Here is a 24,299-nt window from a genome sequence, read left to right as displayed (position 1 = left end):
GACCATATCAGACTTGTCGAACATGATCGAAATATAATTGTGACTAATAGACAGTGTGCACAATAGGCTTGTAATTGGCTTAGGCAATTGGTAAAAGGCTCTTCTGCGTTTCTGAGAAATGAAGGATTTATAAAATGAATGTCAACTTACTTTCAGGCAAAACATTGTGCTACAGTAAATATGCAAACTTTCACACCTTATTACACTCTGCACAACTGATCAAAAGTTCGGAATCAGTGTTGTAAGTAAAGTAAATTCAATTAGGCTAGAGGTAATTGTATAACTTGAGGCTTATCTGCTCATCCATTTTTTTACAGGTTTAAGCATTAGTAATAAACAAAATCAAATCTGAAAACAAAGAAACCAAAGTTTTAGACATGTCCAGAATGATAAACTGAGCTGTAGACTAATCTGAAATGACTTAAAGTTGTAGAACAGAAAGATATACAATTATACAATTGAACATCTTAAAATCACAAAACTTGGCAGAAAATGATGCTGAAGTGTCTCTAATACGTATATTTACACATTAATAATAATACCTGCAACAACAAGGCAACTACTGGTGACTATTCAGTCTATTCAGTGTTGAATGAAATTAATTACAGTAGTACATTGTATGTAAATTTACCTGTATCGACTTTGACGTGTATCACAGTAGCTGTAACACCACATTCTCTCTTATGTTACTATACATGTGTATTAAGATGAGGGCAATTCTATTTATATGAACTGCTGCCTTTCAGTTACAACTATTGAGATTATGAACATTAAAGTTGATACACATGTGAAATTACAGAAGCTGTACTACTATTATCCAACTGTAACAAAGAATAAATCACCAGTAGTTACATTGTTATTACATGATTATTAATGTGTAACTACACAGTTATTAGAGACACTTAATATAAAGTGAGACCTATAGCTACATTCAATTATTTCATTATTTTTTCCATTTAGATTTTTTTTTGTATTTGTTTTAATAGTTATAATTACAAGGTTTTACTTCTAATACTTTTTAAATTCTTGTTTATAATATTGAAATATTAAGTAAACATCTCAAAATATTTTAATCTTTTATTGTATTGTATTATCTGTGAATATGAAATGATAACAACAAACCAATATACTACACTAATATGACAAGTGACTCCAAACCTGAACAGTCGTGTAAATTAAATAAAGCTTTCTAGTAATATTACTTGGTTTAAGCTGCATTTAACCATAAATACAGGGGCATGGCATTTGTTCCTTAAAATATTGGTCAGTCAGAGGGCATTTAGTGATTCTGCACTGATCCATAAGTGACCCATGGAGGAACAAAGCACAGACCCAAAGATGCATGTATATATACCGTGAGTCAGTGTATATGAGTGTCTGTGGTTACACATGTGACTGCACATTAATGTGTGTGAGTTCACTTGAACAGCATGAGTTGCATTTCTCTATACTCACCCATTCCGTTAGTAGGATCCTTTTTGATATGCTAATAGCTTCTATAAGAACTAGTCAGCACTATCAGCCCATAAACTCTTTTATCCTCCCCAACAGAGCCTTCCGACCTGCAGGCTAACACAGACATCTGACAGACAGACACTCAGTGCTAAAGACACAATGCAAGTTCAAAGACTCTCATCTGGGTAAAACAGGGAAAACACTCCCTGTTTCATAACTAGTGTTTCACACACATACAAACAGCACTGTGTGACTGTATAGACTCATACCACTCCTTCAGTATGCAGTGAGAATAGTCTTTAAAAAGCATCAGTAGTACTGTAGCGGGAGGTTCAGAGTATGCATTGGCTAATATAAACAATTAGTAATGCAAAAAGTATCTATATTATGATGGTTTAAAATATTTTCAAAGTTTCGTTTGAAAAAGCACTACTTGGAAAACGGATTCCATTAATAGTAAAATTCATATTCAGAATGACTCAAATTACAAAAGTGGTTATCAAATCATTTTGGGCTGAAGACTTGGCAGAAATTAGTCAAGTGAGTTGTTTTTATGTTTTATGTAATATTCCTTAAAAATCATTTTAGTGATTTTTGTCATGGGTGGCACTTGGCAGAATGGCACAGTGGTCTTCATTCGTTTCCAACATTCTCAACATGTGCATCATATCTTTGTTGTCCACTAAGTGTCTTTCAGGCTGGGTGGTAGACCCCTTGTTGCTCTAGAACACACATTAAGTATGAAAGGATATCTCTCTATCCTGAGAGCTGTGAAGGTGTGTAGACCAATACAATACTCAAACAGCTGTACTAACATCTAAAAAAAAACATGGGATCACTGTGTGAGAGCATATCTAAAACTATAACATGTTTAACTAAAATGCTGTGTTTCAAAATGTCAAAGTGTTGATGATAACAATGTGTGTGTCGAAATTTCACTGTATATACTGAATAACTGCACTTTGTGGTTTAGGTGCTGCATATAGCAGCAGGGTAGATGGTGCCTGGAAAATGTGACACTACAGTGATATTGCTGAACACTGTTGAACACACTCTTACAGTGTCTTAGTGCTTAGTTCATGTGAGTGCAAATGAACACTAAAGGTCATATATGAATGCCAACCTAATTTCCATCTGCTGCATCTGTAGTCATTTTGCTCATTTCCCTGAATGCTGATGCACCTTCTCATTGGAATGTCTCTAGTAACTGATGGGCCTGAAAAAAAACACTAGAATATTCGTTTTAACATCTATCTGCAGCTATTTTCACTTAGCTGCCTTAAAACTTGCAGTGCATTGCAGAAATAGGCAGTTCATTAGGCTGTGCGGGACACTGGGTCAAATTATTATTTAAAGTTCAGTAAAATTCAAATGTAAAGCAGTAATCTAATGTACTTAGCTTACAGTTACAGTGTTGTGCAATATGGACACTGTACCACTTTTCACCCATATTTAGACATCCTGCAGTCTTGGTTTTCCCCTGTCCTGCTAAAGTGTGTGGTAAAATGTGCAGGACAGGAGATCCTCCAGGCCCAAGGTTGGGAACCATGGTTGTAGAAGCTGGAAAAGGAGGCACACCCCTGTATTGAAAAGTGATAACAAGCTAAAAGGAAATGCAGCCATGAAGAATTTTATGACACACTGTCTAAATACCACAACTCCTCCAGCCTTAACAGCAGATTTCCCTTACTCTCTTTCACACACAGGCACAAACACACACACACACATATAAACACACACACACTGTTGACCTATACCTCTCATAGCCTCTGGAGAAATACAAACAGAAAATCCAATCATCTGTTTAATATTTCACCAAATGCAGCTTTTCCTTCTCAACAACAACCTCGTAATACTACACATCAGTGACAGAACTAATCAAGTACTGCTCCGAATCCTGTGCTGGAATGCAAACTGTAAAGGATCCCGTCAGTGGACCACTGGAAGATCTGTAAAACAGCTGAGTTAAATATGTTTACAGTAGTGCTGTTTGAAAATATTGATATACTGAAGTATAAATGAAGGTGATATGATGTTTTGCAATACTGTATCAATTCATAAAAACAGTGGTTTATTTTGGGTGGTTTAAATCCTGACCACTAGATAACAGTGTTGTACCTTGTCTTCAGATCCCACTGATCTGATTGGATAAAAAAGTAAAGTTTACTCAGATTTTGTATATATATTTTTTTACCATGACAGTTTTTCTGAAATTTTATTTAAAAACGAAAAGGCAATATATTACCTTGCTTAGAGTATTGCAGAATATCACACTATATTGAATTGTAACAGCTGTATCGTGGTACGTGTTGTATCATGATCTTGCTAATACACAGCCCTAATTAACAGTGTTGCAAATATTAAAACTGTAGGGCTTTTCCAGTCACTGTTCTTTCCAGTCACGGTCCTTGAGGAACCTTATACTTTTGGAGGCTCTTCAATTAGAAACTGTGGAGTAACCTCTTATGGTGCTTTAAGGAGCCTTCAAGGAACCATTTGTCTTCTAAAAAAAAATGTTCTTAAAGGTTCCTCAAAGCACCTTATGAGCTTCCTCCACAGAGTCAAATTGAAGAGCCTCCAAAAGTTCCAAAAGGATCATATACTGTTAACAGTAGCACAACTCTACACTATGCTGCACTATCTATTCTGCCAGTTAGAATGAGATTTTATGGGCAAAAAAGTCTTGTTAAGTTGATGCTAGAGATGACATGGTTCTATTTTTTTTTTCATTTTTACAGAGGCCCACGCCGATCCTATTAACTATGTTGAATTCGAGTATCTGACTTTTCATATACTTATAATTCCAGTGCCTAAATATTCTTAATTATAAAAAGTTAATTGTTCTTTAAAAGAGTGTAATTGCATTATTATGTTATTATACCATTTCTATACGTATATGTGTGGCATTAAATGATCTTAAAAAAGCAATAATATCAATGATATTGTTTATTGCAACTATTTCTGGAACAATATATCACACAAACGAATAGTTATTGTGTCGCTTCTAAGCTTATCTAGTTCATTTGTTTGTTTACACTTAAATAGCGTTTTATTGATTTAAGCTGTCAGTCAAGCTGTAACAATTTAAATAGCTTTTTGGGGTTCATATTTGACATGTTTTTGTCATAGTATTTTCACAATATTAAAGTTTGTGATACACTACATGTGTGTCAAAAGTATGGTATTTTAACAGCAACATTACAGACATCAGCCACCACACAGCCACGAGTTTTAAGCAAAAGGTACTACAAGTGATCTTAGCGGCCTTCTGTTCTTCCTGTGGTCATATCAGGCAAACACACAAAACAAGATATTCCTGTAATGGCAGATTCTCTTCAGATGACTTCATTTAAATGCCAGCATGCACACTTGATAAGATTTCCTTTCATTTATGTACGGTGTCTCACAGACAGCTTTTGAAATGATACAGACACTACATGGGCACTGCATTTAACCCCTTAACATAAAAAAGTCTTATTACATACTAAGGTGTATTATTCAGTAAATACAGGGACTTTTGTACAAACTGGCGGGGCTAATCTGACATGAACTGAACTTTATTCTGTGTATTTTTATTTTTTCTCTCTGTCATGGCCGTCCTCTTACTGTTAAACATTTTAAACAATTCACACCAAGAGCTTTAAATTTGAGGAGAGGGCTAAAATGTGTAATGGACCGTCGAACTGTTCTCTTTTTCTGTCAATGATTTACTGGTTAAAAACCTCCAAGGCTACAAGCTTGTAGGCTGCCAAATTCTACATGAAGCCAGGTCAAAAGGGAACTATGACAGAGGCAGATTGGTAAGCATGCAGTGTTGATTCACTATGTTCATTTACTATGTGAAACCACAGCAGATCCAGAAAAAAACGTAAGAAAAGCACAAAAAGCACAGAGCAAAGAGGCACGCCCATGACCTTTCAGAACACAAAAGGGGTTTGCGACAGGAAGCAGTCGTAAGAGATGGACTGATACTGCTTTTTCTTTTCCAGTACTGAGACTGGTATCATTTTGAGATCTTCAACTGTACCATACCGAAACTTTGAGCGCTGGCCGATACAGATCCAGAGATTTACATACACCCAGACCTCTAGCAAAAGTCGTGTAGCCCCAGTCAAAGCTGGCAAAGTGGTAAAACCTATGTTTGTTTGTTTTTTTTTATTTAATTTTCTGAGACAATATTTGAAAGCCACACTTCATCACCAGATTCTGCTAGATATCGGAAAATTTGCAAACCAGGCCCCCCATCACTGCAGTATTTCCTGTGCCAGTGTCCACAGAACAGTAGCTTAGAAAGCGGTGTGCGACAAAGAAAAAGCTAAAGAAGCAGGTGGGTATCCGTGCTAGGCTAAAGGCTAACACAAGATTACCAGCTTTCCTGTCACTTCCACTAGCGAAATCCAACAAAACTTGAGAATACACCAGCCAATCAAAGCCCAGCACAGAAGGAAAATCAGCAAAATAACAGGGTGGTAAAACCGTATCTGGGCATTTTAGACCACAGTCAGTTTATCATGTTACAAACTACTCCACCATAGCATGAAACACACCACACAGCTGTCAACACCATCTCTCATCCCACAGTGTGAGAGTAAGGGACTTGTTACAGAACTGGATCAGATTCATTCTTTTTTTCCCTCTGATATCCCATACAGCATGTTCTGCTGAGACTGGCCCAGTGTGGATGCTCATCTACTCAGATGTACTATCCCTAACTGTTGCTGTCATAGCAAAACCTTTATAAACGACTTAAAAACGCCAGCTGCTCTTTCATTTAATAACCATTTAATGACAAATGGACTGACAGACATGGACTGTCCCAAAGTGACATTAACGCACATGAAATTAAGAGCCCTTTCTTTCACGCTTTATCTCCACCTATTCTAAAGTCTGTGCACTGGCTACCTGTTTGTTTCTGTCCTGGTTTTAAAATGATTTCACTAGTTTGTAAGGCACTACCTGCTTTTGGCTTTTAGTTTATGAACCAAATGATGATGTGATCTGTGGTTCTTCTCTTTTAGTTGTTCCACAAAGCAGGACAGCTTTCAGCCTTTATGATCCAAACCATAGAGCTGAGAAAGGCTGAACATTTGAACATCTTTACATGCAAAAAAAAAAAGATACTGTCAGGATTATAGATTTTATAGGTTTTAGATTATAAATTATTTTATAGATTATTTTATAAACATTTTTATGGTCTTAGTTTTATTTTTATTTACTATTATTTATTTTCATTCATTCATATTTCTACCTTTTATTATTGATTCATTTTAGTTATTTTTCCCATTGTTATTTTATTACAATTTCACTTTGCATTATACTGATCTTAATCTGTATTGCTTGTATAATTTTATTTATTTTGTTATCTGCTATATCGACCTTTCTTTTGTTCTTTTTTAGTCAGAAGTATTTGTTTTATAAAGTAGTATTTGTTTTCTTCACTATATGGACAAAAGTACTGGGACACCTGCTCATTCTTCCAAAATCAAGGGTATTAATAAAACAATTTATCCTGCTTTTGTTGTTTGTACTATTGAGGGAAGAGTTCTACTAGATTTTGTAGCACTGCTACTTCAGTGACAAGAGCGTTAGTAAGGTCAGGATGTTGGCTGATTACCACTCACATCATCCCCAACTCATCTCAAGTACTGGCTGGAGCACCATCATTCCAGAGAATGCAGCTCCACTGCTCCACAGCTCAATGCTGAGGGGCTTTATATCCCTGTAGCCCACAAGTGTCTTCAGGCATGGTGTCAATAGATTCATGTTTATCTGCTCCAGAGAGTCCTATTCTATTGACAGTACTTCATTACAGAGACTAGACAAGCTGTGTGTGTGTGTATTTGCATTAGTGTCAGCAAGTAGTAGCGCAACTTTAAGTAGATGAAAGCATTCTTTAGAAGGGTTGTCCACAAACATTTGGACATCCAATGTATTTTAATGTTTTGTTAATTGCTTGTAAAGGACTTAGATTTTCAATATGGTTTGTCTGATAAGTGCCGTTTAAGATCTTGTGATATAGAGAACCACCTCCGAGATGCATGATTTGTTTGTCAACAGTGACCATTTGAATCTCTATCCACTTCTCTTCTATTGTCAACCGTATGTCAGTCAGGGGAGACCCCGGCACTGATGTGCTTTGCAGAGAGAGCCTGTATCTCACTCCGGTGCAGAAGTGAAGAATTAGGCCATTCATGACTGTAGCTCACCAAGAGGCAGCTGGAAATATTTCAGGCATTTGAGATTTCAGGTTGGCTAAAGCACAGAGCCAGTCTGCTGGATAATTAGTGCCGGGGCCAAATCAAAGCAACACGGATCACCATAACTACCCCGCAGTCCCCCAAGACTTCATACACAACACAATGCGCTCTTTCTCTCTGCCTCTCTTTCAACTCACACTCTCATACACACACTGTTTACTCTCTCTCATACACATGTACGGTTCCCACAAAAGACATGAGCTACGTACCTCAGACACGAGCCTCACAGTAAATACTTCAGAGAGGTGGTTAAATCAGCTAAACGTGAAAACAAGCACACCTAGAAAAGCTGTAAAGCACATCCCCATGCCACGAGCGTAAAACCCACTCGGAACAACAACAGTCACTTAAGTGTGAACAAGAGTGAGGTAGTTACGTTTGGAGTCCTTGACGGATTTCATGGCTGACTGGAGCCGCTCCAACATCTTTGGTCGCTCGGGTCCCGGTGGAAATTCAGAAGGTAAGCTGACCTTACTTCTATAATGACATCAAACTGGAGGAAAGGAATGCAACAGAAATTCCGTACAAGCTGTTTCTCACGAAGAGAGCGAAGAGAGAGAGAGAGAGAGAGAGAGAGAGAGGGGCAGCCTGCACTCCTGCTCTGAAGAGTGCAACTGAAGAGCAGTACGAGGGGAGTGGAGAGAAAAAGAGAGAGAGAGAGAGAGAGAGAGAGAGAGAGAGAGAGAGAGAGAGAGAGAGAGAGCAAGAGAGCTGGAGGGAGGTAGATTGCAAGGGAAAGCATGACAGGGAATATCTGTGGGAGTGCGTGTGAGCATTTGTGTGTGTGTGTGTTTCCTGTGTATGTTTGAGTCAGAATAAAGAATATGAGGGAGATTTAGTATTAGACTGAATCCACTCCCAACAAAAAGGGCACAGGAACAGGGGTGTGTGTGGGGGGGGTGTATGTGTCTATACGATTATTATGTACGTGAGAGTAAAGATAGTGAAAAAAGGGCCAAGTCATGCATACTTGTATGAGTGTCTATGGGCGTGCGAGCAACAGGGAAGCGGGGGAGAGAGAAGGTAAAAGACAGTAGTGTGGCAGCAGATGTATGTATTAAAATTGCATCACATGAGCTGGAATCAGAGGCTTTTACGGAGTCACTGTCCAGCACAAAAACCTGTTCAGTCACGTAAGAAACTGGTTGGTTTTGTTATGTAAAAAGCTTTGTGTTAAAGCGGGGGGTGGGAGTGCAACAAAAGCATTTATGCAAATGACCGATCCAGATGCCGTTTGAAGTGGAAATGAAGGCATTACTGACCGCCGTGACTTACGTCACAACATCAAAAGTGCGGCCTGACCTTGAAGAACGCAACTTGCATAACAACAATTTAACCTTTAGAGCAGTGATGTCAAAGCGCGTGATGTCAAACCCTAGAGATACGCTGACACTCGCTCATGACGGAGCCCCCTCCTTTATTCTGGCTTAGCGTGACGTGACCTCAGCTCGTATGGCATCATTAAACGAGGCTCGAGCGCTCATCTGCGTCTTCCCTCAGACTGAATCATGCTTAGATTGCTAATTAAGCCTCATTTCCGTGCGTGCGCTCATTGCACAATTGCATGACTCACAACAGCCATACGTTTTGAGAAGCACACAGAAATGCCCTCCTGTTTTACAACGGGAATAAAACAGCTCAAAATGGTGGGATTTGCTTTTTCCCGTTTGTTTGGGTCTCTCCGGCCCGATCGGCTGAAATAAAGCAGGATTAGGGTGTTATTCAGGGCTACTCCCCGCTAAGCCTGGTTCTAATTCACTGCTCTATGAAGGCAATCAACAGGCTCCTTTCCATTGGACGGCATCAGCTTGGATACAAATGATGGCAATCTAATCTACACAGCACATTCCTTCCTTCTTGCGTGGGACAGAACGACATGACAAACAAAAGGCCATGTCTCTGTTCACAAAATAGCAAAGCAGAAATGCAGGCAGGAATATGGCCTTGGACAGATCGCACTGGGCCACATCAGGCGACACAGTAAAGCAGTGCTGGCTGACCTGACTGATTGAGTGTTGTGTCCACACAATTGTTGAGCTAGACTTTTTGAAAGTACCTATGGTCACTGTGGATTTTGGAAGGAATCCCCTAACCAGTAGTTACAGATGATGAGCAAGCCAGAAGGAGGATATGAAGAACAACTGCCAGGAAAAATGTTCAAACTGTAATATTTGTTAAAGATTTGATTAAATGTAATTCTAATCTGTTTCTGTTAGTTAATTTGCCCTGAAATGTGGCATTTTATTTGATGGATCTACTTTTTTTTACACATTTCTAATTTCTTTGCTTTCTAACATTGTATAGTAAAGCAGTTTGAGCGTCATCCTTAATGTATGAAAGATGCGATATAAATTAAGTTATTATTATTAGTAGTAGAAGTAGTACATAAGAACATATCCCCTACAGTAACCACACTTGCTATATGTATGCTTTTTCATACGGCTGTATGTACATAATAACTTGAGTCTGGAAGGAGACAAGTAACATCAAAACCTCCACTCCTACCATACTAAGTATGTGTGGAAAACCTCAAACGTCAGGTCCATGTAAACCAGCAGGACCGGCAGATCCTCTTACATACACTTACATCCATAGCTGAACTTTTCAGAAGAAAAGTAGAGTCTGTATTACCTGTGTACCTTAAACGTTTTCAATTTGTACAAACTGCTGTTATTGACTGCAAGTCCACTGCCCAGGCTCTGCCTACAAACAAGTTCTTTTGTTGCTACTGTTGCAATGTTGAACAAGCTTTACAGAACTTTGGCAAAAATCCCACTCAGTCTAATGAGAGCTACTGTAGTGCACAACTATTGTACTATTGTGTCTTAGGTTTAGGGTTGTTTGTGTAGCAGAACTAAAGCTAACATGGTGGTAAATGTGTTGTTGTGATTTTTAAGCATTCTACTTTCAATGAGATACAACAACACAGTCCTGTGTTTTTCCTGGAATCTCAGTTCAGAGTGTAGAAAGTCTAAACATCAGAGCAACAGTTTCTCAGTGGGTTGAATGTGATTTTGCCAATGTTTTGTAAAGCTTGTCCAGCCCGGCGTTAAGTATTTGTGAGTAGAGAATAAATATCTAAAGTCTACACCTGAACTGCTCGTTGTTAAACTAAAATATAACTTGCACGTCTAGATGCCATGGTTAGTTCATTTGTGTTAAATGTGAATGAGAGCGTAAAGTTTGAAATTTCTAATCCAATAAAGACAGAGCGTAAACAAGGGCCAATGACTGAAACGAGGAAATGCCTTGGCCGCTTGTCAACACTGTCCAACAGGTGTTAAAAGATAACAGTGGGGCCGAAGACTGTCAGCTGTATGCTTCCTCTGTAATTCTCAGCTATGCATTGATAAAACTCAGAAAGTGCATATACTGCAGGAATTTATGGTTTTTAAAGGATGGCCTTATACTAAATTGTTCTTAGACATGTGTTTTTATCACAAGTTAAAATCTGGACCGGCACAGACTACTGTAGCTGAAGGCAAATCTGCATCAGGCAGTAAAATCCAAAGTACTCACTTCCATTCTTCATATCCTGGGAGGCGATGACGAATCCGAAGCCCTCCCCAGGCCTCCTCCTTAGTTCTACTTCCAGGTTTTTGGGAGGGGGCGCTCCTCTCCCATCTGTCAGGGTTTTTGAGACCGCTCCCAGGGCGGAGTCTGATGTGCGAGGCCCTTGTCCGGACACGTCTTCCACTCCCATCCAGTCTCTGGGCTCCATGGTAAGGGTCACTGGTACGGAGTCCAGGAAGCTAGTGCTTTGGACCAGGGGAGGGAGCTCACCAGAGGGTGACTGTGGGGAGAGAGTGCTCTGGCTGGTTGTGGGCCCATCTGAGGAAGGGGAAGTCAAGTCTGGAGGACCCTGGGGTGGAGGGATGGCCTTGTAGTAGTTAGAGGAGACAGGTGAGATGACAGATCCTGCAGAGGAGAGGAAAGCAAAGTAAACAAACATTTAAGCAGACAATGCTTTATTATTGTAGAGCACCATCAGTAACCTACATTGTGGATTTTTACCTGAGCTTGTTTAATGTTTCAGCCTTTACTGTTGTAATGTAGCCTAATGCTTTCCAGTCTACTATATGATAAGTCAGGACGATGTAGGGAAAATACGGTATGCAATTAGTAGGACGTAGTATTACATATCGCCTATGGCACACAAAAACGTCTTATATCTAAAATGAAAAAAAAGCATGTATGAATAAAAATTATGAAGTAGCTATATAAAAACGATGTACAAAATATTTATTTGACACTGATAAAAAAAGCTTGTTGTAGGTTTTCAATATTAAATGATAATAAGAAATGCTTCTTAAACACTTGATGACTCTGTGTGTCTTTAGGAGCGAGAAGTCGATCTATTCACTCATAACCAGCAGGATGGTTGGGAGATTTAGTTTTTAGCTATTTTTATACATATTCAATTCTGTGTGATATACACATTTTATTTTCACATATCCTCACTGTCCAAAACCGTACAAAAAAAACAAACAAACATTTTTTTATACTTTACTTAAATTGAACACACCCTATGTCCTGATAAATGGACCAATAGAAATGGTCCAAACTAACTATAAATGGTTTTTGGAGAGTCACAATCCATTATATCAATAATATGTTGCTGTCCCGCAAAAAAACTCTAGAATGCCGAAGAAAAAAAAGCTTATTAACTTTCAATGAAAGTCAATGTAATAAGATCTTATTACAATTAATTTTAAAGCATTTCTATTGGTCCATTCATAATAAAACGTTTAAACAAGGTAAAGGAAACTTCCCTAAAAAATTGCATGCATCCTATACTGTTTAGCTAGATACTTGTGTACATTATTATGGAATATTTCTTTCTTCTTCATGGTTTAAACTACTGTATTGTCTTAAGTTAAAATGCTTATAAAATCAATAAAAAATATATATTGAATACATTTATTATTAAATAATACAAAACATGTAATGTGTAGTAATTATGCAGTATTTAGCATAGATTAGCATTGATACTTACCTCCTCTGTAAACTAATAAGACCACCTCTCCCTGTCTAGTATGCTCCTGCAACACTCTTTGAACCTGCAGATAAAATAAAACAACATCAAATAAAGCTATTGCCCAGATAAAAAATCTGAACATACACACACTCTGAATAGATAATTCAATCAAGTTGTATAACTTAATTTAATAGTTAACTTAATTTTTTTTTTAACAATTGACTCATTTTACTACCTTGGCTGTAGTTATGAGCCATATTAGTAGCTTAGTTAAACAGACAGCCAAAGTGACCCTAATATGGGTGATGTTACCTGTGCAAAACTGAGGCTCTGCACATCCGCACCATTGATCTTGATGATGGCGTCCCCCGGCTGAAGGGAAGGGCACTGCCGCCGGTCCCACACCCTCTTGACCAGAGCCAGTTGTCCGCCCTGGCCACCGGCCGTCACACTGAAGCCCATCCCCCCTCCTTCACTCCTCCCTAGAGCCACGGGCACCAGCTCACCCCCTGCTCCGGCCCCAGATGACCCGCTGGGAGATCCCAGGCTACCTGGGGCGGGACGAGGGGGATTGTTAGCCGGGCAGCCGTTAAAGCCACAAGGTGGGAGCTCCGTTGGAGGGGAGATGACGAGCGAGGTCTGGGGCATGAGGGGACGTTGGCTACTGGGGGCACCTGGTGGGGCGGCTGCAGAGCCCACCTCAGGCTGAGGGAGAGGCAGAGTACCGGAGGAGAGATCACTCTCGGAAGACTTTGAAGACTGGTGAGCCAGAGAAGGGGCAGGGAGCGTGTTGTTGTTGTATGTGCGGATGAGGGAAGCTCTGGTCAAGCGTGGATAGTGGGGATAGAGAGAATTCAAGAAAAAATAAAGAGATAATATATTGTACATCACATCTGATGACAGGCCTTAATAAACAGCAGTATAATTATTATATAACAATGTCAATGATTGTTAATAACTATGTAACAGATGCATTGTGCATTAATACAAATGCATTAATAAAAATGGTTGATCACCTGACTAATCAACCATTTACAAACATACAAATAACAAATTATTATTCTGAATGGTTTATTTATTCATTCTAATCTAATAATAATTTGATACACATACATTTAATAACAAATTAAGCTTAATTGTATAAAAATAATTCATATTCATAATAAAATATGATTACTTTTGGACCCCTATATAATATGTTTATAAACATATATTACAGTCCTCATTCAACTTAAACAAATAACCTACATTAATATACAGAATATACATAAAATACAGTCGTATACAATAAACAAAATATATTTCTAAAATTATAAATAATTCTTATTTATTTGTATTTTATAATATTATATTATTTGTATTTCAGTAAGCAAATTGTTAATAATAATTTAAACAAAAACATGTAATAATTTATCAGTTATAGGTATCAAAATAATTCACTTTAATCAATAAGTGTTGATTAAGATAATGATTAGTTTACTATTGATAAGTCTCACATATTTTCACATATATAGTTATTATTCACTTATATATTATTAGGTTTTGTGTTCCTTATACAGTTTAAACCCTTTTACATGACCATTTTACAGTCTGATTTTTAAGAGAGAATTTACAGAGGCACACTTCTTCGTCTACAACATAATTACAGTGTAGTAGCTTCATTTTGCACGTTCACAAAAAAAGCAACGGCACGTTTTATATATATACAATACATACATCATATTCCATCATAGCTGTGTGGTTCATGTGTGTGTGTTTATGTCTGTATGTGTTTATTACCTGCGTGTGACGGCGGAGCTGACCTCAGTGTCACTGTGGCTTGAGCTCATTCTCTCGGGCCGTGGTGGCGGTGGGTTGGAGGACACGCCCACCAACCCTACAGCTGTGCCTCCCGCATTTCCATTGGCCATTGGGTAAGAGGGCGGAGCCGCTGCATTGCCATTAGCGTCCAGGGCTTCTTTCTGCAGGCGAGGGTAAAAGCCGTTGTGAAGGGAGACGGTGCGGTTTAGGTTGGAGAGCCCCTCGGGGGGAGGTGGTGGCTGGGCCGAGCCCGGAGCCGGGTCAGCGGGAGACGACAGGCTGGTTTTGGGGCAGCCATCGGGATTGTAAAGCATGGGGTAACCTCTGCGCAGCACCACGTCCACACTGTGGCCCATAGGCACGGCTTTCAGCATCTCCACCACTTCCTTATGGGACATACCCAGGACACACAAGTCGTTAATGTAGACCAGGATGTCCGCTGATGGCATGGAGGGAGGGAGGGAGGGAGAGAGAAAGAGAAAGGAGACATAATTACTAGAGCAGTCAAAAAAAATTTAATATATGGAATTATAGTTTATTATAATCAATTATCATAATACACAATACACCTTAAGTTAAATATTGGTTTAAATATTATTATTATTATTATTATTATTATAATAATTATTATTATTATGTAGTTTTCTACAATGCTTCTTATGATACTCAGACACTCCTGATATAAATGACTATGACACTGATGAAGATGACAAGGATGACTTTCAACACACAAGTGACTCTCTGCATGTCACTTGATGGATGTGGTTTATCTGAGAGTCGATGAAGCCCCGGCTGTCAGGATCATTACAGCTGTGGTGTTGTTCAAAGGAACACACAGTATGTTCTCTTGCCTTTATACAAAGTAAGAAAGACAGACACTGACCCCTAAACTTGCCATTAAAGATGTTTTAATATCTGCAGTTCCTTCCACCAAATTATAGTTCCTCAACAAGTGGCCTGTTGCAACATTACTGTACAGCCTGAGGGTTGTACAGGCCCTGGTTTGCTTTAATGTCAAGCCAGGCCGCTGCTTAGCAACAGAGCTCAGCTGAATGATACAGCTGATACAGTGAAAAATCGGAAGCGTCTCTATGCATCTAAATGTCTTTATGCATGACAACACCGTCCTACAAAAACCTTGCATCTCCTTTGTAGCATGACCCCTGGGGAAAGGGACGTGACCACCGCGACCCGATTGGCAGTGGGGCTCAGAGACAAAACCAACACAGGGCTCAAGTGACACACATACCTTTATTTCATGCACCGTCCACCACACCCAAACGAAAAATCAACAAAACATAAAAGCCCAACCGGGGCTCTAACAGTCTGTACACATGTGAGCACTCTGGTCCGTGTTTTGGCACCTCAGTCCGTGTGTTCGTCTCCCCTTTGTGAACTGCTGTGCATGCCCTTTTTATGCCAACGGCATCAGGGCGGCGTAGGGTCACTCCCGCCTCCTCACTGCCACACCATTTTCATTGTTTTTCTTTTTTTTACATGATGAATCATGGTAAATAGACCAATAGAAATTTTCCAAAATGACTTGGGATAAAATCTTTTCCACTGAAAGTTAAGAAGGGGTTTTGCTTCTCCTGTAAAGTTGCCATTTTGATAATACACATAAGGTACAACGAGATACACAAAAAAATTACTAATAAAATAAAGGACCTACTCAATGTGATGATCACATGGACATCCAATGCATGAATAAGTACTGACCTATGTGAATGTGTGAGTGTGTGTGTGAGAACATGTGTATGCCAGTATGCTAGTACAGCACACGTGAGCAGGCAGCGGTACGTGTCGGGGACAGAAAGATTAAAACCTCAGTCCATCAGGATTAAGAACAGATCGCCAGATTCAAATCATGAGCCATGAGACCCTACCAATCACATCGCTGTAATCCATCCAGAGAGACAGACATACAGAGGAACAGGGGACAGTGTAATCCAGACTAAAAAAGAGGACAAGAGCCAAGCAAGAGAGAAGAGAGTAAGAATAAAAAATGAGAGAAGAGATGGAGGGATGAGAGAAGAGATAAGAGGATACAGAACATGGAGAGTGAACATCTTGTTTAGCCAGAATCCATCTTTCATCTCTCTCTATCTCTCTCTCTCTCCCTATCTGTTCTTTTCATCCCTTTTCTATCCCTCTCTATCCTCATGATGATCAGAATAAAATCCAACACTGGATGATAGTGTCTGTCTCTCTCAGTTGAGTAAGGCCATGTTCATTCTAGCAAAAAAGATGCTTTGCTTTATCTGATGCTCACTTCCCAGCACTGAGTGCACATTTGCACACAAGAAAAAGTACATTTTTTAAAGACATTAAATTATTATGTGTGCAATAAATATTTTAAGCAGTGACCACCAGCATTATCATCACCTCCCAGACTGCTCCTGATTCCATTAGCAGCTACAGCTCAGCCTCTGTTGTGGGAAGTTAAATGTTCACTATTGGAGTTGTACGGGAGATTGTGGCATATTTTTATTTTTTATTTATACATGAACCTATTTTTATAATCAAAATGTAAAGTGAAATATTTATATGTAAGAGAAAAAAATAAATGTTCATATTGTAGTCTTGCTTTATATATATCATCAGGTAAAATTTGTATCCCAAAAATTTCCAAAAACTTTACAGGAAAAGGAAAAATAAAATGTTTAATGAAAATCAATGTACAATGTTTGGAGCATTTCTATTGGTCCTTTCATCATGAAATTCTGACAGAATGTAAAGAACAAATTATGAAAAAGTGCAATTATGTCAAAAAGAAAAATGCCAAAAATGGAGACTTTTAGAGACTTTTGCATGGCAGAGACAACATGCATTACTATTATGGTGTATACTGACTGATGGTACCTGATAGAGTTCTTGAGATATTTTAGGTTTAGTCCAGTTTCGATATACTGCCCTCTGGTGGCCGTCCTTTTTTTTAAAAAAAAACTCTTATCATTGCGAGCTGATCTGATTTTGTTGACGTGATAAATGACGTAAAAGACAACATTTCTAAATTCAGATATCCTGCACAGAGCTGATGAATGAGTAACCATGACAGTGAGCCTTCTGTCTTTATTGTACACATTTACCTGATTATTGTCTGCACATTTACCAGATTTCCCAATCCAGTCTAAAGGATCAGTTTTGGAGCATCATTAAATGAATCAGCATTTTTAAAAATCTGATTCTAATTCACATTTTGTTACCACTATTTTACTTTACTGCACTTTATGTATGACACTGTTTAAATTCTATAAATGGACATTATCTACAATCTGCAGGAATGAGAACCATGTTTTCAGAACCAAGCAGGATAAATGTCTGCAGTGTGGAAAATGAAAGTAGCACACTTGCTATGCCAGTGTTTGCTCTTCTGTCAAAATTGGGTTCTGAACTAGCGGCATGTAAAATGAAAAATGACACACTCAGCAGTAACAGCGCATGCACAGTCGCATTCACAGAAAAAGGAGTGGGCTACTTCACTTGGAACAGACAACCTTAAAATGCAGTGCTGATGTTGACCTGACAAGACATACAAACTGGCCATTTCAAAAAGGTAGTAAATGTATCTGTTTAGTTCTACATTACAGTGAAAAAATTATTTTACCTGGGAGAGTTTGGTACATTGAAGTACTCTTTGAATAATGCTTAATGCTGAGTATCAGCCGATACCGATCTTTGTGTTATAATAATAAATAATAAATAATACAGCCGCACAGTTAAATAAGATGAGCTGCTGATTAATACAGAGTTAAAACCTATAATGAGACTTTCTGTTTTATACATTTTCAGATCTGATGCTCTGTTTTCATGGTCCACTGTAAAATAGCTCCACATTGCAGACTCTACACTCTTTTGCTCCGGCTGGGCAATAATGTCCAGTAATGGCATCCTGAGGATACCACATAGTGCTCTGAACACTATGGTTAAAACAACGTCTGCATCTTTGTCATTACATGCCTGGATCTGCCTCGATCCCTTTCCATTGCATCGGAGGGGGACATCCTTAGAAGGGACATTTTGTGAACACTGTTGGGTCAAACCCATGTAAGTAAAACAGAGCAGCAAAATGAAAAACTCCAAAAGCTCCAAAGCTCAAAAACTGTTGTGTAAAAATCTTCACAAGCCCAGCCCCTTAACAAAAGCCTTTCCAGGGGCTAAACGCAACGGCTACTTTGGGAAAATATGAAAGCAAGGCTAGAAGGGGTAGCAGAAGGGGGTTCCCTTCGAAAAGGGCCGACCGGAGGAAGCACCACTGCGAAGAGCAGCATGCCACGGGCAGGGAAGAGCCACGAGGGAAGAGCGTGATGGGCAGGGAAGAACCAGGAGCAGATGCTAGCCATGTGCTTGGCTAAAAAAAGCTAATCCTACCAGACCATACTACAATCTCTTCAGGTGGCTAACCACATACCATGTCGACTGGACACCAAGAGGACCAGAGAGGACAGTTACACTATCCAGGAGGACTTGGAAATAATTGCAAATGGTTCTTGTTACAGTGTTAAAGGTTATGCTATGCTGGGTTAGAGAGAGATGTCATGGTGACATAAACCAGCCAATAAAAGCAGAGCTCATCACTTTTTATTCACAAACCCACAATAAAAAGAAAATCAGTGTGTATCATTTTGAGGAAGAATTACAGGTTGGTAAATAACCTTGTATAACTGAGCGTCTAAGCATTTCTTTTACCCCAAGCAAAGTGACATACTTATTAATAACACATCATAAACAGCTTCAATACTCAAATAATGCATTCTATGCCACCTTTAATGTAACTGGCAGCCTAACGTTACTTAGATCAGATGATTTTACCAAGTTGAACCCGCGTGAAAGGTGAAGCTGTGTTACCAATGACAATGTAAATATCGGATCAGCAGATTCGCAAAACTGACTGACTCAGGTCAAGATTGGAGGCTAAAAATGTGACTGGGACGTTCCTATTGTTGCAGAATGAAATGAATAAAACGATCAGTGTCCTCTCAAATACACTCATCCGGAATCAGAGGCCTACCTGTGTTAAGTGCAGGTGGTCCTCCAGGTGTGACACTGTACACCTGCAGAAATTCCCTGGGACGGCTGCCCCCCACAATATTGAAGCCGAATCCCCGCGGCCCTTTGGACAGCCGTGTGTGTATGGAATAGCCCTTCAAATCAGATGGCTGGTCTGTGAATGGAGGCACTGAGAAACACACACACACACACACACACACACACACACACAAGACACGCATATTCCGAAAAAACAGTTAGCTGTCAAGTCAGCAGATGGCATGCTTAATGCAGCATTCATATTAATGTCTACAGACCTGCCCTGTCTGCGCTTATTGACTTGGGGGGGGGGATCAGAGCAAACCCAGGAATGCTTAACCATAGTGCCCTCTGCTGGCTACTCGGTGTACTATTGCACTGTACAACAATTCTAACAGTTTAATTTGCCAGCTGGGCACCAATAAGAGTCCTTAGGTAGGTCCTAGACTGATGTAACATGATTCAGATATAAGTCACTGTGGATAAGTAAGTCAAAAATGTAAATAATGAGTGACCACTGCTGTACGGTATTAAAAAACCTATATCATAGTTACAGACACATGCAAAAGTATTTACTAAGTGAAATAGTGAACAAATCCTCTACAGGACACGAACAGGGTGCAGAACAGTGTTCTCTGTATTCTGAAATGTATTTTATTTGTATATCCTCCTCGCACTGTAAGCTAAAGATGTCTCTAGCACAATCTACACAGATCAGAATTTGCTTGGGTCTTAAACAATGGTAGAAATGTGATTTCCGGCGCAAACTAAGTTACTATACTAATAAGTAAACTGTGGATATGTATGGATATGCCATATAAACAAAGTGTAAAGTGCAGTAATGAGTATAGCAGCTAGTAAGTAAAGGGGCCCTAGAATGGAAAACTGTATTTATCTTAGCACAGGATAATTACATGGAAGTAACAAACTATGAGCCTCGAACACTCTTGTCTTTTTACAGAAAAGACAATCAGATTTCTTTCCTGAATTTAACATGTGCCATAACCTTCAAACGTCATATGATAAATTAAGCAAATTAAGTAATTTTATATTTAATTATGCAGAAGTGTTTTCCCTGTAGAGGACTCAATGCCTTATTTTCACTTAGAAAATCAACAAAACAGGAAATCTGACCATGGGTGCCCAAACATTTGCATATGACTATATGTACATTAGTGTCACAAAGTCACAAATTATTTATTTATTTATTTGTATGTGTTTGTGAATTCTGAAGGGAATGAACCAACATGACCTTCTTGGAAAAACATTCTAGTGCAGTATGAGTAAGAGAATCACTGTCAGCTTAAAAAAGTGACTAAGGGAGTGGCTTGGATGGCAGCGACAGCATAGGGATAAGATGGAGAAAGCATTCTCAGTACCCTGAGAATTCATTAATCTCACTGTGAGGATTCCACAGTAGAGATAGATTGTGTGTGTGTGTGTATGTCAGTGAGAGAGACAGAGAGAGAGAGAGAGAGAAAATGAGGAGAAAGTTCTGAGAGAACACACACACACTCATCACAGAAGCCACACAGTACAGTACAGTACAGTACAGGCAGGGGTGGGGTGGTTTTGGTGCGGGGGTTTTACACTCACACTCTGTCTTGCTGACGATCTCCTTGCTGTGAGTCCGCGGGTCCAGCCAGCTCGTCGTCTTTGAGTTATGGCTGGAAAAATGTACACACTGAGTGAACGAGTGATCAGAGTGTTTCTATATCTATCACACACCCTGTAATATCAGGACTGCAGCATCATCATATCCACCACTTCAGAATGTAATTAAAACAGCAATATGCAAGAATTGGTTTGTCTCGCTCCTGGGCTCCTACCTGTAGTTAGGAAGTGGAATTAGCGCTTTGACACACCACTAAAGGGAAGACTTTACACAGGCATTTTAAGACAAGCTGAGAGATACAGAACTGTCACTAAAAGTGATAGAATGATGTGTACTACGGTGATACAGTATATGAATCTGCGGTGTTATCCTGCCTGCTTCTCCAAATAAACATCTGGAGCCCAGAGTTGCAATGACAAAGACGCTATTCTCTCTATTACAAGTCAGTGGACAATCAACATGATTCTGAAGCTGTTATTTTAAGGTCAAAATGCTGCATAATGTTGCTTTAAGGAGCAATTCTATCCATAATCCATGTTCTTTCTAATATTAATAATATTAATGTAGTGCTGCAGTATGCTAACAATCCTTTAAACCAATGACTGGCTTGTATTTGTATTTCTAAGGCTATCTATATGCATATGTCTTTTATCTAATCATCACAAGGTATGTTTTTGTGCCAGCAGTTCTTATTAGTTTTGCCCACAGACGTTCATTCATTCCTTTTCTTAATCGCTTCTCCCTGGTGAAGGGTCTTGGTGGGTCTGGCGCAAGGCGGGTATACCCCCCTGGCAGGGGCACCCTAGGGACAATTTAGCATAGTATGTGTTCATGGGAGGTGTGTGGAAAACACCTGAAAGAAACCCACAAGGGCACATGGGGAACACACCCAACACTTCCGGAGACCGGAGCATGGATAGAACCCACAACACCAGGCACCTGGAGCTGCTGCAACACTGTGCCGCAGATGTTTCTTACTTGATTAAAATAGTGTTTGTATTATAATACAAATTCCCATGGCATCACAAAAGGAAACCTGTTCTGTGATAATGAATAATAATAATATTAATAATAATAATGAATATGCATGATGAGGGTGTGAAAAGTGGCTTAGTTTTTCGCACTGCTGCTCCTAAATCAAAATTCTGCTCACAATTTTAAAAAGGACAGCCCTGTTAATCTATGCTGTTTTTTTATAAACAAGCTACTTTTGACAAATGTCTTTCACATGCTTTACTTTTATTAGCATAACTGAGTATTTTATTTCTTACACATGCCCACTTGTGGTTCCACATACAATTTTAACATGATCACTTTCTAACCTTTTGTCTTCTGAAAAAAAAAAGAAACAAAATGTTATTAGTGTTATTGTGGCTTTAAGACTAATAAAGTAAATGACCCCTTTTCATTCTGAACCAAAAACAGGGTTGTAAATATAAATTCCCACAGCATCACAGATGGAAATCTGAGTTAATTATTAATAATAATAATAATAATAATAATGCATGATGTAAAGTGTGCGAAAGGTGGTTTATTGAAGTCCTTATTGCAGTCCTTAAAGTTATGCTATGCTATGTGGCCCTTGTTGTTAATATGCATGTTAAACCACATTTAGTTTTTTTATACTCAAACTGAAATCATATTTTGCTATTTACACACTCAATACATGCATTCTATCACATGTTTAATAAATAAATATTATTTGCTGTAAAGTTTTTCTTTTCTTATATGTTTTGCTGTATGTGGGCAATGTGAGATACAGAGTATTTTGTCCATATTGTGCAGCCCTAGACAGTGTTATATAAAGGCTTCATTGGCTCTCATACACATGACTCCTAGTGGCATGCATTCACATGTGGCACACTGTTGACTGTGCTCTCGAAATATCACAGTCAACAGTGTGTCATATCCAAGACTAATTCCTGTTGGGGAAGTGAACTACCATGCCTCTAACTCTCTCTCTCTCTCTCTCTCTCTCTCTCTCTCTCTCTCTCTCTCTCTCTCTTCCTCTCTCTCTCTCTCTCAGACTTACTCAATGTAGTAGGGTTCTCCTGAGTCACTGAATGCCATCTCCCAGTTTTCAGGCAGCGCTCCTCCACGGGCTCCGTTCTCCAGGGTGACGCCCCCGTCCCGAGCCCCGCCCGAGTCCCACGTCTGATTGGGGGAGATGATGGTAGTGGTTGGGGCACTGCTCGCCCCGGCAGATCCCGCTAGGGCAGAAGAAACAGCATCCAAACAACAGAGCTTCAGACACACCCCCTAGGACAGTCTTACGCAACATCAAATCAGCCAAAGGTCAAGTCACCCAATGCTACTTTACTCTTTTAAAAATACAGTTCAAATCAAAGCTCCTTTCCAAAAATATTACTCAGCCAGCCTTTCTTATATAACACTACATTACAAAGTATAACAGTGTATAACAGGATTCTTCCAGGGTATCTTCCAGTCTGGTATTTAACCAGGGACGTTTCAGCATATTTAAGACAAAGTCTTGAGGGTTTTGGACATCGATATGGTTTTTGATTTCTGGGACTTCGATTTCAATATTTAGTCACAAATTTCAACTGAACTTTATCCATAGCTCACCAATAGGTGGATTACAATTTAACAAATGCCCACAACAGATTCCTACTGAATCCACAAGCCTGAAAAAGTTATGAATAATTTTAACAAGATCAGTAAGCTGGAGGCTCCTCAATAACTGTCATTTAAAGAGCTTGTATCTTACATTTTTCGTGTATTTTTTTTCTTACACTTGCCCACTTGTGGAAACACCTATAATTTTAAAATGAGCATTTTCTAACATTTTATTTTCTGAAATAATTAAACAAAAGCTAATTACTGTTATTGTGGCTTTAAGACTGATACAATGAATGTAAATGCTCCTTGTTCTGTCTGACTATCGTTCTGTCTTCTATTGGGCCTCATACAAAAATGGGCAATTAAATGATATTTTATAGAAATTAGTTTTGTTCAGCGCCATACACAATACACTAACAATACAATTCTCTGAGCATTTTGAACATTTAAAGGGACACTGACCAACTGACAGAGAGTATCAATACTAAACATATATAAATATATACACATATATTATATATACATATACTATGATATATAAATTAGAATATATTGTAAATAAATAACATAATTAACTATTCTATTG

The 24,299-nt window shown here is 38.9% G+C and overlaps 1 protein-coding gene across 3 annotated transcripts in view; it reads right to left on the bottom strand.

Moving 5' to 3' along the window:
* magixa (MAGI family member, X-linked a) overlaps positions 1–24,299 on the bottom strand; it is a 78,288-nt gene that overhangs the window by 22,096 nt on the left and 31,893 nt on the right. For all 3 annotated transcript variants that reach the window (XM_072681833.1, XM_072681835.1, XM_072681834.1), the window contains exons 6-12: positions 23,166–23,343; positions 21,115–21,185; positions 19,502–19,669; positions 14,470–14,929; positions 13,003–13,510; positions 12,709–12,772; positions 11,232–11,630 (exon numbers count right to left, since the gene is read on the bottom strand). In XM_072681833.1, the coding sequence (XP_072537934.1) occupies positions 11,232–11,630; positions 12,709–12,772; positions 13,003–13,510; positions 14,470–14,929; positions 19,502–19,669; positions 21,115–21,185; positions 23,166–23,343 (1,848 nt within the window). The remainder of the gene's footprint in view (positions 1–11,231; positions 11,631–12,708; positions 12,773–13,002; positions 13,511–14,469; positions 14,930–19,501; positions 19,670–21,114; positions 21,186–23,165; positions 23,344–24,299) is intronic.

This window comes from Salminus brasiliensis, chromosome 6 (assembly GCF_030463535.1).
Source record: "Salminus brasiliensis chromosome 6, fSalBra1.hap2, whole genome shotgun sequence".
Lineage (NCBI taxonomy): Eukaryota > Metazoa > Chordata > Actinopteri > Characiformes > Bryconidae > Salminus > Salminus brasiliensis.
The sequence above is the reverse complement of the archived record's forward strand: the minus strand, read 5'-3'. Positions and strand labels throughout refer to the sequence as shown.